Raw genomic sequence first — 10,540 nt, 5'->3', positions numbered from 1 at the left:
ATAATTCTTGTAAGTTCTTCCCCTTTTTATGTCCTCCTCTAGTCTATGCCTAAGTTGGGTATGTAAGTGAACATGCTTGCATGTTGAGTGTGTTCATGGTGAAAGAAGTCGAGTTGATGAAATTCTGTGACTCCCTCTTGCTGACGTCTTTCCTTTCCCAGATGGCCAGAAAGGCTTTGAAATCTGAGTCTTCCACCTCAACCGCAGTGAAGGGAGATAAACAGCCAGCACCAGAGCCTGTGGAAAAGCCACTCAGAGAACCTGCCAGGTGAGAGAGATGCCCTTTTGTGATGGTGGCTGAAACACTGGGGTGATGTGTGGGAAGCACAGTCGTCGTCTTCGAGCAGGATCAGTGGTTTGACCTCTTAACATGTTACTGGGTTACTCGTAGAAGGCACTGTGGGATTTACAGAGCACATCCTGGGAAGATGGGAATATTGAAAACGGGATGTCAGATCCTTGGCAGAAGTTCCTGACTCGCTATTCCTCAAAGGTTCTCTCCTTTTGTTTCTCTCTCCTTGCCTCACCTGTATCTACTCAGTACTTCCCTGTTGATACTTCATCTCTTAATGCACTGTTCACACTTGTGAATCAGATTCCCAGGACCAGTTAACAAAGCAGAGGTCACACGTTTAGATGTCTTTGGGGGCCCAGTAGGAGATGTAAAGGAGCAAAGTGGGTCTAGGATAATACAGTTGAGAGCACGGGACTGGGACACAGAGAGAGCATGCTTTCCAGCTTCATGTGATTGTTGCTATGTGAGATGTCCAAACTTCAGTTCAAATTTTTATGTGAGACGTCCAAAAAAAGTTTTTTGAGATTTCCCAATTTTTGAATGTTGGCGGTTAGTCCAATTAAAAAAAAAAACTTGAATAGCTTAGACAAAACACATCTGCCAGCTGGGTTTGGCCTGCAGGCTGCCAGTTTGCCCTCTGCTAACAGTTTTTACTTAAAACATCCAAATGATAGATGAACTTTATTTTGAAAAGGCAGTTTCTCATTGTTCCAAGACTGTGTGGCACTCTTCTCACTCTGAGAATTCTCAGGATCCCATTTATAAGTGTAGTGTAGGAGAAAGAGGGCAGAATGGAGACCAGTCTTTTACTTCTCTCACAATGAGGGTTGGACTCGGACAGCTGGAAGAAGAGTTTAGACTTCAAGGTGAGATTGCTGGCTTAGCACTTGGCTGTCCAGATGGACTTGTAGTTGTCAGGCACTACACAGAGTTCTTGCACTGTGGAAAGCACCGCTTTAGTCCATGCAGACTAATGGCTTAGACAGCACACAGGCTGAAGAGGTTTCTGGAGGGAGTATCATTGGCCCTGGTTCCTTTAGGGTTCTTTTACTTGAAGTTTGAGCTCCATAGTTCAACTTACATATCATATTTAAAGCCTCTGCTTAACACTTATAAATGGAAGCTTTTATAAATAAAGCTTGTATCACGCACCCTTTTTTTTTTTTTTTTTTTTTTAATGAGTTCTCAACGTGAGGAGTTTCTAATTTGAAGCTTCCCACTTTGAAAAAGTTGTGGCTGCTTGGACAAGCATCCACAATGGTGAAACTGATCTCTGTTATGTGTGCATTATTTGTAGGCAGCTACAGAACACTCCAACCACCATTGGAATTATGGCTCTGAAAGCAGCTTTCAAGACTCTGTCCAGTGCACAAGATTCTGAGGCAGCCTTCTCAAAACTGGACCAGAAAGATATGGTGTTTCCTAATAAAGTGTGCCCACCATCACCAGCCCTCAAAAACAAGAGACCGAGAAAAGATGAAAAGGAAAGTTCAGCCCCTGCTGAGGGTGAGGGTGGCTCTGAACTGCAGCCCAAGAACAAGCGCATGACAATAAGCAGATTGGTTTTGGAGGAGGACAGCCAGAGCACTGAGCCGAGCGCAAGCCTCGACTCCTCCCAGGAAGTCATTCCTGCTTCACCATCCAAGCCCACCATCCTCAACAAACCCCTCCCTGGGGAGAAGAATCCCAAGTATGAAGACCTTCTTTGTAGAAGTTTGGGGGCTGGTTGGTGGTCCTGGTTATGCCTGGTATTGCTTCCGGGAATGAAGTAACTTTCAGCTAAGTTATTCACCACCAAGGCTTGCTCAGACTGCTAGAATGTGACTCAGGGTGGGGAGTGACGTCGTAGCCGTCCTGCCAGTTCTGACGCCCCGCACGTGGGCTTCCAGGCATTGCACTAGGCAGGAGTGAGGGTGAAAGGGTGTCAGAGCCTCCTACTCACCGCTCCTTCCATTTTCAGCAAACTTCTGAGTGCCCTGACTACTAAATATTAGTCTTGTTTGTTAAAGGAAGTTTGTTTGAATTGGGCCACGTTATACTTTGATCCTTAAAAGAGATTTATGAATATTTATAGTTTTGCACGTTCTATGAGCATTTGAGACTTGGCAAATTCAGTAATTACTAATCTCTCACATTCTGCTAGGTTCTGTGGGGCAGTGGTTAGAATGCCTTCATTTTGCTCCCCATCATGACCCCCCAACCTGGCTTTCAGTTTTGCTACCCTTTGTGCCCTCCTGTGGATCTTTCCTCTAGGCAAACTGGTCTGCTTGCTCTCCCTGGAACCCTGTTTCTACTACTGTACGCTTCCTGCTGCCTCTCATTCCCCACATGTGGACTATTATTCCTCCACCATTGCTTGTCAGAATCCCATCTGTCTTTCAAAGAGAAGAGAAGCTGATGTTGACTAAATACTTTCTGCGGGCCAAGCACTTTCATGTATTATCTTACTGAATATCTACACTCCTCACTCTGTGAGTGATTTACTAGCCCCACTTTATAGGTGAGGAAGGTTCAGAAAAGTTACTAACTTAACCTGAAGTCACACAGATAAAAAATGGCAAAATTGGGCTTTGGGATTTTTAATCCCAGTCAGTCTTGACACAAAAGCCCATGGCCTGTATACCATGTACACCAAGCTGCCTCTTAAAACTCTGCCTCCTCCCTAAATTTCCCCTGGTCACCCTGCTGTAAGTGATCACCTCACTGATCTCCCAAGGTCATTGCCATCTCTACTACTGCTCTCTGTTACAGCTGTTTGGGGACCTGTGCCCTGGCATGCTTGTGCTGGGTGCCCTGTAGGGCTGTGGCATCTGATAAGTGATTTATATTCGGGCACAAATCTGCACTATATGCACCACTTACTGCATTTGGAAGTGGTGAGTCATTGGCTGGGCAGGCAGATGCAGTCAGCACACTATTACTCTCATTTGATACCTGATCTCCTCTACCCCTCACAGCAATTCTATGAAGTATAAGTATTGCTCCCATGAACAGACAAGGAAACTGGAGAGAGTGCATGATTACAGTGGTTTTATAAACGGGAGACTCTGTGAAGGTTTCAGACATACCTTTCTCATGTGTCAAGGGTACGAAGCATGATGGGTACTCTCAAGCAGAGGTGGGCAAATTATGGCCCCTTGGCTAAATCCACCTGCTGCCTGTTTTTGAAAATAAAGTTTACTGGAACACAGCCACACCCATGAATTATGTATTGTCTGTGGCTGCTTTTGATGCTATGTTGAGTTGAGTAGTTGCAACAAAGACAGTAAGGCCTGCAAAGCTGAAGGTACTACTGGCCCTTTACAACAAAAAGGGATCCTATGACCTCGGCTCTAAATGAAGGGTATGTGAGGTGCCTTGGGAGTTTCAGGGAAGAAGAGCTGGGCCTGGATAGCAGTTGTGGGTGGAGCAAGTTAGCAACCTTGCAGAGGAGCAAGTGTTGAGCTGGCCTTGAAGAATGAGTAGGTCATCCAGCAATATTGGGAGGTTGTTTCTAGGAAACAGGAGCCTCTTTAATTACAGCACGAGAAAGCCTGGTATGAGCCGGAAAATGTCATGTAGTCTGTATGGCAGGAGAATACAAGGCACAGAGAGGATGAAGGGAGAAAAGTCTGGATGGGTAGATGGGCCAGATTTTGAGTTCCTATTATATTCTATCAGGCAGAGGTTCTCAAGAGGGGCTTCATATCACAATTACCTGTGCAGTATTTAAGAAATATATATTCCCAGGCTCCTGTCTACTGAATTAGAAGGGACAGGGGAGTGTTCTCTAATCTGCTTTGCTAACTGTGCCCCAGATAAGTCTAATACACCTAATCAGAAAAAGCCTCTGAGCACACACCACTGAGGGCTTTTGAACAGACACTGAGGGAAAGGAGAAGAGGAGCGGTGGCTGGAGAGTGCTGCCCGGTGAGCAGTCAGGACCCAGGGGAAGCTGGGCCAGTGGAATCAAAGGAGGGGAGGGCAGGATTAGGGTCTATCACCTAGACGGCAGGGCCACGACTACTAGATTTTTATATCCCCCACAGCACAGAACTAGTGCTTACTAGATAGTTTATTAACCAAACAAAGTAACAGTTCTTGGTTCTTGCAATTTAAGAGGCCACATACAAAACTTCTATAAAAGGCTAGCAAAGCGTAAACATTTTAGGCTTTGTGTCTCTGTTGCATATGCTTCTGTTTTGGTTTTTTTTTGTACAACCCTTTGGAAAATGTAAAAACCATTCTTAGTTCAAGGGCTATACAAAACCCAGCAGCCACAGGCTGTAGTTTGCCAACCCCTGTAGACCAAGTTTTAACTTCACCAGTTAGGAGCGCAATGGGCCAGGAAGTGACCCGGCTTGCCCGCACGGCCACCTCACAGTTAAGATGAGGACCGAGGTCTCAGCCTCTTCCACAACCTGAGAAGTTAAGGAATACCAAAAAGTTTATACATGTAATAAATGCTGAGTTCAGAGGAGGAGCAGAAAGTTACCAAGTGATCTGCAAAGACTGTCTGCAGGAAGAGTGAATAGCCACTTAGGTGAAAATAATGGACCCTGAGGTTAAAATCAGTTTTTATCCCAGGGCTTGGATAAACAGATGGAACACTTAAACTGTAATGCTGTCTGACCTTTATTTATGAATAGTAATCGACACAGCTAATATCCTGAGAAGGAAAAACCTCATGTAATTTTTTTTTTTTTTAACTTTGTCTCAAGCAAATCAGTTATTCTTAGAAATAACCCTTTGGGGCATATGATCCAATTTAAAAATAAAGAAAAGTAAAGAGTCCACCATTTGTCCCAGCCACTTAGGTAATTGCATAGAAAACTCATGTTTTTTTCAAGTTTATGCACTTATTAAGCAAACTGCTTTCATTACTCATTTGCAAAATACCCAGACAGCCTTAAAAATAAATTTTTTTTATAGTGGGGAAGGAAAGAGCAGTTTGTTTCTACTCTCTTCATCAGGTTTTTCGGTGACTTTTATCTATATAAATTCTTCAAAACTTAGTTCAGATACTTTCCATGTTTGTTTTGTAAAGGATGTTATAATTCTGAGCTCAGATTTGTGCTATGTTCTGTAAGAGTAACTATAATTTTCATTTATTTAATAACTTGGGTTTTGGATTATTTTTCAGGTTGGGGACTGTTTCTGGTTGCACCCAAGTACTCAAAATTTCATGTTCACAGGAATGATTCTTGTTTGCTTACTATTCTAATCTTTGATGGTATAAGTCCTTTACAGCTCTTTGATAATCTCATTGTTTAGCTAGTATCTCTCCAGCTTCTATGAGGGTGTGTGTTACCGTGCCCGGTGTTTGAAGTAGACAATTGAGGATATGGTCCCTGCCATCAGGGTGCTTATGGTTAAGGGTATGTCGTGATACGGTTGTGTAATAAAGTGGAAGCACTATCGTAAGGGCAGAGGAGCGGGGGCTTTTTGTATGTGTTAGGCAGTATTCATTGAGAGTGATGGCCTCGAAAGATGGGCAGGACTTCACTTGGCAGGGAAGGGAATCCCAAGGAGAGAGAATAGCAAATAGAGAGGCAGGAAAGCACAGAACTTACAGGAGGAAGGAGGAGTAGAGAGCGGTGTGGGTGTTGGTGGGGACAGGAGGAACTGCTGAGAAATTGATGGGCCAGACTGCATGATCTTGATTCCCCCATATGGGCATTTAGGCTTCATTGTTTAGGCAGTGAGGAGCCATCACTGAATAGAGGAGGGATGTGGTAATTTTAGGATGATTGTTCAGGTGGCTTTGGAAGGGGAAGGGGCTAGTGGGGAGAGATTCCAGTTAAGAGACTAGTGTAATACTGGTGAAAGGTATTGGACCATGGGCTTGGACTAGGGGAATGGGGAGGGAAAGGAGAACAGGCCAGAGATAGGAATAGAGCATGTCTGTGATGGAGGGGAAGGAATTTGCAGCTCTAGGTTAGAAGAATGCTGAAATCTGTAATAGAGTCCAAACCAAACAACCAACCAAACAACCAACAGGAAAATGAACAGATCGTTGAGGGGGATGGTGATGTATATACAGTGCTGAGTTTGAGCGATGGTCCTGAAACCTGGGGGATGTTGACATGGAGAGGCCTGGTCAGGTCAAGATTTGGGAGTTGTGTGTAGGTGAATCTCGAATGTGCTTACAGCACAACACGGAGGAATACAGGGCCACGAGTAGAGCTAAGGACAGAGTATGGGATGACCTGGGATGACTTTGTTTTACACCTTGTCCTCTCACTGATGTTCCCTCAGAGTACCCAAAGGCAAGTGGAACAACTCTAATGGGGTTGAAGAAAAAGAGACTTGGGTAGAAGAGGACGAACTGTTTCAAGTTCAGGGTAAGCCAGAAGATTCTCATTGGTCTCTCCTTGACACTTGCTGAAGTGTAGGTGCATGTTCCTTCCTGTCACATCAATGTTCCAGAAATTGCTTGTCTCCAAACTAGAAAAAGTTTAAAAGTTCCTCACTGATTCATGAGGAATCAGTTTTATGTCTCTTCCCATTAAACAATGGAGACTATCAAAGCAATGCTTTACATTTAAAGAAAACTCCTGGTTTGGTTTAATAAATCCTATATTTAATTGGTAGTTGATGTTCTTCCTAAAGTTTTTTAATTAGAAAAGGTAGAAGTGGTCATTCCTTACATGTCTTATTTAAGTAAATAATCTCTTACCAGTTTCTATATATGTGTTTTTTTCTAAGATGAGAAACTTTACTTTTCCTTAATTAATATTGAACTTCATAGTATTTGCATTAGGATCTCTCCCACCACATTATTTTGCACTCTGATGGAAATATATACACGCTAAACCTTAGTTTCAGAGATTCTGAAGACTTTTGTAACACAGTAGCAAAAGTAATCCTTTGCCAACCTCAAAGGTTTTGCCCTTAAAAATTACCTTTCATTGGCAAAAACATAGTTGGCAAAATCAAGATTACACAGAAAATGGGAGAAGTAATAAAAGTGGCATTAAATATTTTAAAAACAGGATATAAAAGTTCTAGAAAACATCCACTTTTGATGCAGTCCAGATTTGTCAGTTTCAGAAATCGGCTTCTACTATATTATGAAATACTTCATAATTTAAAAATAAATAATGTGCTCCTATAAGTATCCCTTTTCCTGAGTCACCTTTCTTCACTCTTCAGGAAGCATTACTGGGACAGTGGCGTCTGCTGAGGCAGACACTGTAACAAGTTTCACATTTATGCAACTTTGCCTTTTCTTGCAGCTTTTTAACTGGCTCTTGTTGGCTTGAGATGGCATGTCCATTATACTTGTATACCCTCCTGGTAGCCCTCTGGTCCTTTAAAATATTATCTTGGTCCCTGTTTTCGAGGCCTGATCTATTTCCATAGGATGAGAGGGTAGAGTTTGACCAGATCTCACATGGTCTGTTGGAGTGGGAAGCAGTAATTATTACCCTGTTCTTTTTGTTTGAAGAATTGGGCCAAATTTTTTTTTTAATGTATTTATTTTATTTATTTTTGGCTATGTTGGGTCTTTGTTGCTGTGTGCGGGCTTTCTCTAGTTGTGGCGAGTGGGGGCTACTCTTCGTTGCAGCGTGCAGACTTCTCATTGTGGTGGCTTCTCTTGTTGCGGAGCATGGGGTCTAGGTGCACGGGCTTCAGTAGTTGTGGCTTATGGGCTCTAGAGCACAGGCTCAATAGTTGTGGCGCACGGGCTTAGTTGCTCTGCAGCATGTGGGATTCTTCCCGGACCAGGGCTCGAACCCATGTCCCCTGCATTGGCAGGTGGATTCTCAACTACTGCACCACCAGGGAAGCCCCCAAATTTTACTTGTATCTAACAGTCAGGGATTTGGAAATTCAAAAACAGTAAAACTGTGTTATTTCAAAGCAGTCATTAACAAGGGGTTATAAAGCAGAAATTATATATTTACACACTCAAATATGTGTGTATATATACACACAAATACATATATATTACATACACATGCATATATATATATGTGTATATATATATTAGGATTTTAAATACCACAGTTCCTCAGTAAGTTTAGAAAATGATAGTGGTTTTATAAAGAGCCTGAAATCCATCATTAACCAACATTTATTGAATGCCTGATCATAAAGTATTTGCTTTGTACAGATTCTCATGGACTGAAATGATTGGTATCTTGCAAGCAGGGGACAAAACCAAATTATCCTTCAGTGATGTCCTTTCTTTTCTCAAAGTTTGTAAAATTTGAATCAAGTTTTCCTTTTGGGGACGTTTTATGTCTTTTTCTTGTGGTTTGTGCCAAGAAAGGTAAGCTCTGAAATGAGTCTACTTTTAATGTTTTCCAGCGGCACCAGATGAAGAGAGTACTACCAGTGTAACAAGAAAGCAGGTAATTTAAAATTCTCTTTTCTGATCTTTTCTGGTAGTGTAGGTAGAAGAGAGATAAAGTAAGTACCCACATCTCACAGGCATAGACTACCCATGCAGCTGTTAAAAAATTTTACTTGTGATTTTCAGATAATCCAAACTAAGTTAAATAGTTACTCTCTGGAAGAAAAATCTAGGTGGTCAGAAAGCTGACGCATTTCCTAACCACGAACAACACACGTTTGAAATTTTGAATGCAGAAATGGTTATCAGTTGAGGATGAAATGGCAGGACACTGAAAATTAGGAAATGTCCAAATCCATGGTGTTAACTTATATTCTATATCATGTTTTAAAAGTATAAATCCTTCCTTTGGGTTCAGATTATTCTCCTAGGATTGAGTTTACCTCTTTACTATATGAAAATATAAATAAGTGGAAAGACAGGTTGTGATAAATCCTTTGCTTTTTTTTTTTTTTTTTTTTTTTTCCCAGAAGTGGACTGTAGAGGAAAGCGAGTGGGTCAAGGCTGGAGTGCAGAAGTACGGGGAAGGAAACTGGGCCGCCATTTCTAAAAACTACCCATTTGTTAACCGAACAGCTGTGATGATTAAGGATCGCTGGCGGACCATGAAAAGACTTGGCATGAACTGAAACAGGCCTTCATTTCCACAGAATTAACAGGAGCATGGTTCCTAATAATAGCCCCTGGTAGTCTGCTGTTTCTTTCAGAAGCTGGGCTGGAATGAGAATTTGGGGCATCTTCCTCCCATGTGGGGGAGGTCCCAGTTCCACTTCATCACAGTTGGAGATCATGGAGCTGAGAAACAAAGCCAAGTCCACCCCATGTCCTTGACAGAGATGACAGGCACATAGCTTGTACAGTGCCAGAATACCATTAGTATTTCCCTTCTTTAGTGGTTTGCTTGAATTTAAATCCCTGGTAATCTGTAGAACCTTCTCCTAGGAAATGGTGGAGTATGTTAGGAGTCACTTTTGACTCCATGACCTGTTAAAACCAGCAACATGAGCATTATTTGGAGCGAACTTGTTCCAGGTAAAGCTCTGGCCTTCTGATGCACATGCAAAGGAACTTCATCTGTCATGAGCCCAGGTTGATGAGAGACCAGTCCTGGTGGAATCAGAGTCCCTTTAAAAACTCTTTAGCCAGTTGTGACATCAACTCCTAGACGTGACTGCCTTGGCATTTGCTCTATTTGCTGGGCTGTGTAGGCAGGTTTAACCTCCACTTCTCACGTGGTTGAACCAGTGTGTTTTTTGGTAAAATGGTGATTGTAGATAAGCTTAGTCCCTCTCCCCATCCTCTCTCCCCAATTCCCTTCTTTATGCTGGACTTTTAAAGCTTAAAAAAATCCTGATTGAGTATAAATGCCTAATTCCATTCTTTGTGAAATGGTTGCTTCCGCCTGATTCCCTAATTGTGCTGTGTTAGTGTCTTGCACTGGAATTCAACATTCCCTTCTCCTTTTGTACTGTGTTGTGCTTGCTGTCTCTCAGACATCCTAAAGACTATCTTTTTAGGAAAAAAGAATTTCAGTAAAGTGTTTTCTGTAATTTTTTAAAAATGAGAACTAATTATTGTCCATAACTTGTAGCATTCTTCATTAAAGTCTTGCTTCTCTCAAATTTAAGTAGCTGTTTAATTGCAGCTGAAAAGATGGAGGTAGCAAAATGTTGAACAAGCTTTGCTAAACCATATTGTCCATGTTAAGAAGCTGATGTCAAACTGTATTGGATGTTCTAATCCTTGGAAGCTGTGCCATACAGAGATGTGAAAGTTTCCTCTTAATTTGTCCATTTCCTCATATAATGTACCTCCGGGAACAAAAGAATTCCTTTTTTCTCACTTTTGAGTGAGTGAAAGGCAAGATGTAAAGAAATGCTAAAGTTTAAAAATTCATCCTGTAG

The 10,540-nt window shown here is 42.0% G+C and overlaps 1 protein-coding gene across 1 annotated transcript; it reads left to right on the top strand.

The window, feature by feature from the left end:
* The first annotated feature begins 77 nt into the window (after window positions 1–77).
* LOC131749707 (telomeric repeat-binding factor 2-like) lies at window positions 78–10,001 on the top strand. The gene is made up of 5 exons (XM_059051605.2): window positions 78–268; window positions 1,593–1,985; window positions 6,533–6,618; window positions 8,591–8,634; window positions 9,107–10,001. The coding sequence occupies exons 1-5, from the start codon at window positions 81–83 to the stop codon at window positions 9,263–9,265; spliced, it is 870 nt and encodes a 289-aa protein (XP_058907588.1). The 5' UTR covers window positions 78–80; the 3' UTR covers window positions 9,266–10,001.
* Window positions 10,002–10,540: the final 539 nt, after the last annotated feature.

Source organism: Kogia breviceps, unplaced genomic scaffold (assembly GCF_026419965.1).
Source record: "Kogia breviceps isolate mKogBre1 unplaced genomic scaffold, mKogBre1 haplotype 1 scaffold_338, whole genome shotgun sequence".
NCBI classification, from domain to species: Eukaryota; Metazoa; Chordata; class Mammalia; order Artiodactyla; family Physeteridae; genus Kogia; species Kogia breviceps.
Note: the sequence above shows the minus strand (reverse complement) of the source record. Positions and strands in the feature narration are given on the sequence as shown.

Excerpts from the sequence above, each read along its gene's own strand:
- LOC131749707 (XM_059051605.2), top strand. The coding sequence starts at position 81 with ATGTTGAGTGTGTTCATGGTGAAAGAAGTCGAGTTGATGAAATTCTGT. Across the intron at positions 1,986-6,532 it reads CCTGGGGAGAAGAATCCCAA|AGTACCCAAAGGCAAGTGGA; the intron begins GTATGAAGACCT and ends ATGTTCCCTCAG. Across the intron at positions 6,619-8,590 it reads CGAACTGTTTCAAGTTCAGG|CGGCACCAGATGAAGAGAGT; the intron begins GTAAGCCAGAAG and ends AATGTTTTCCAG.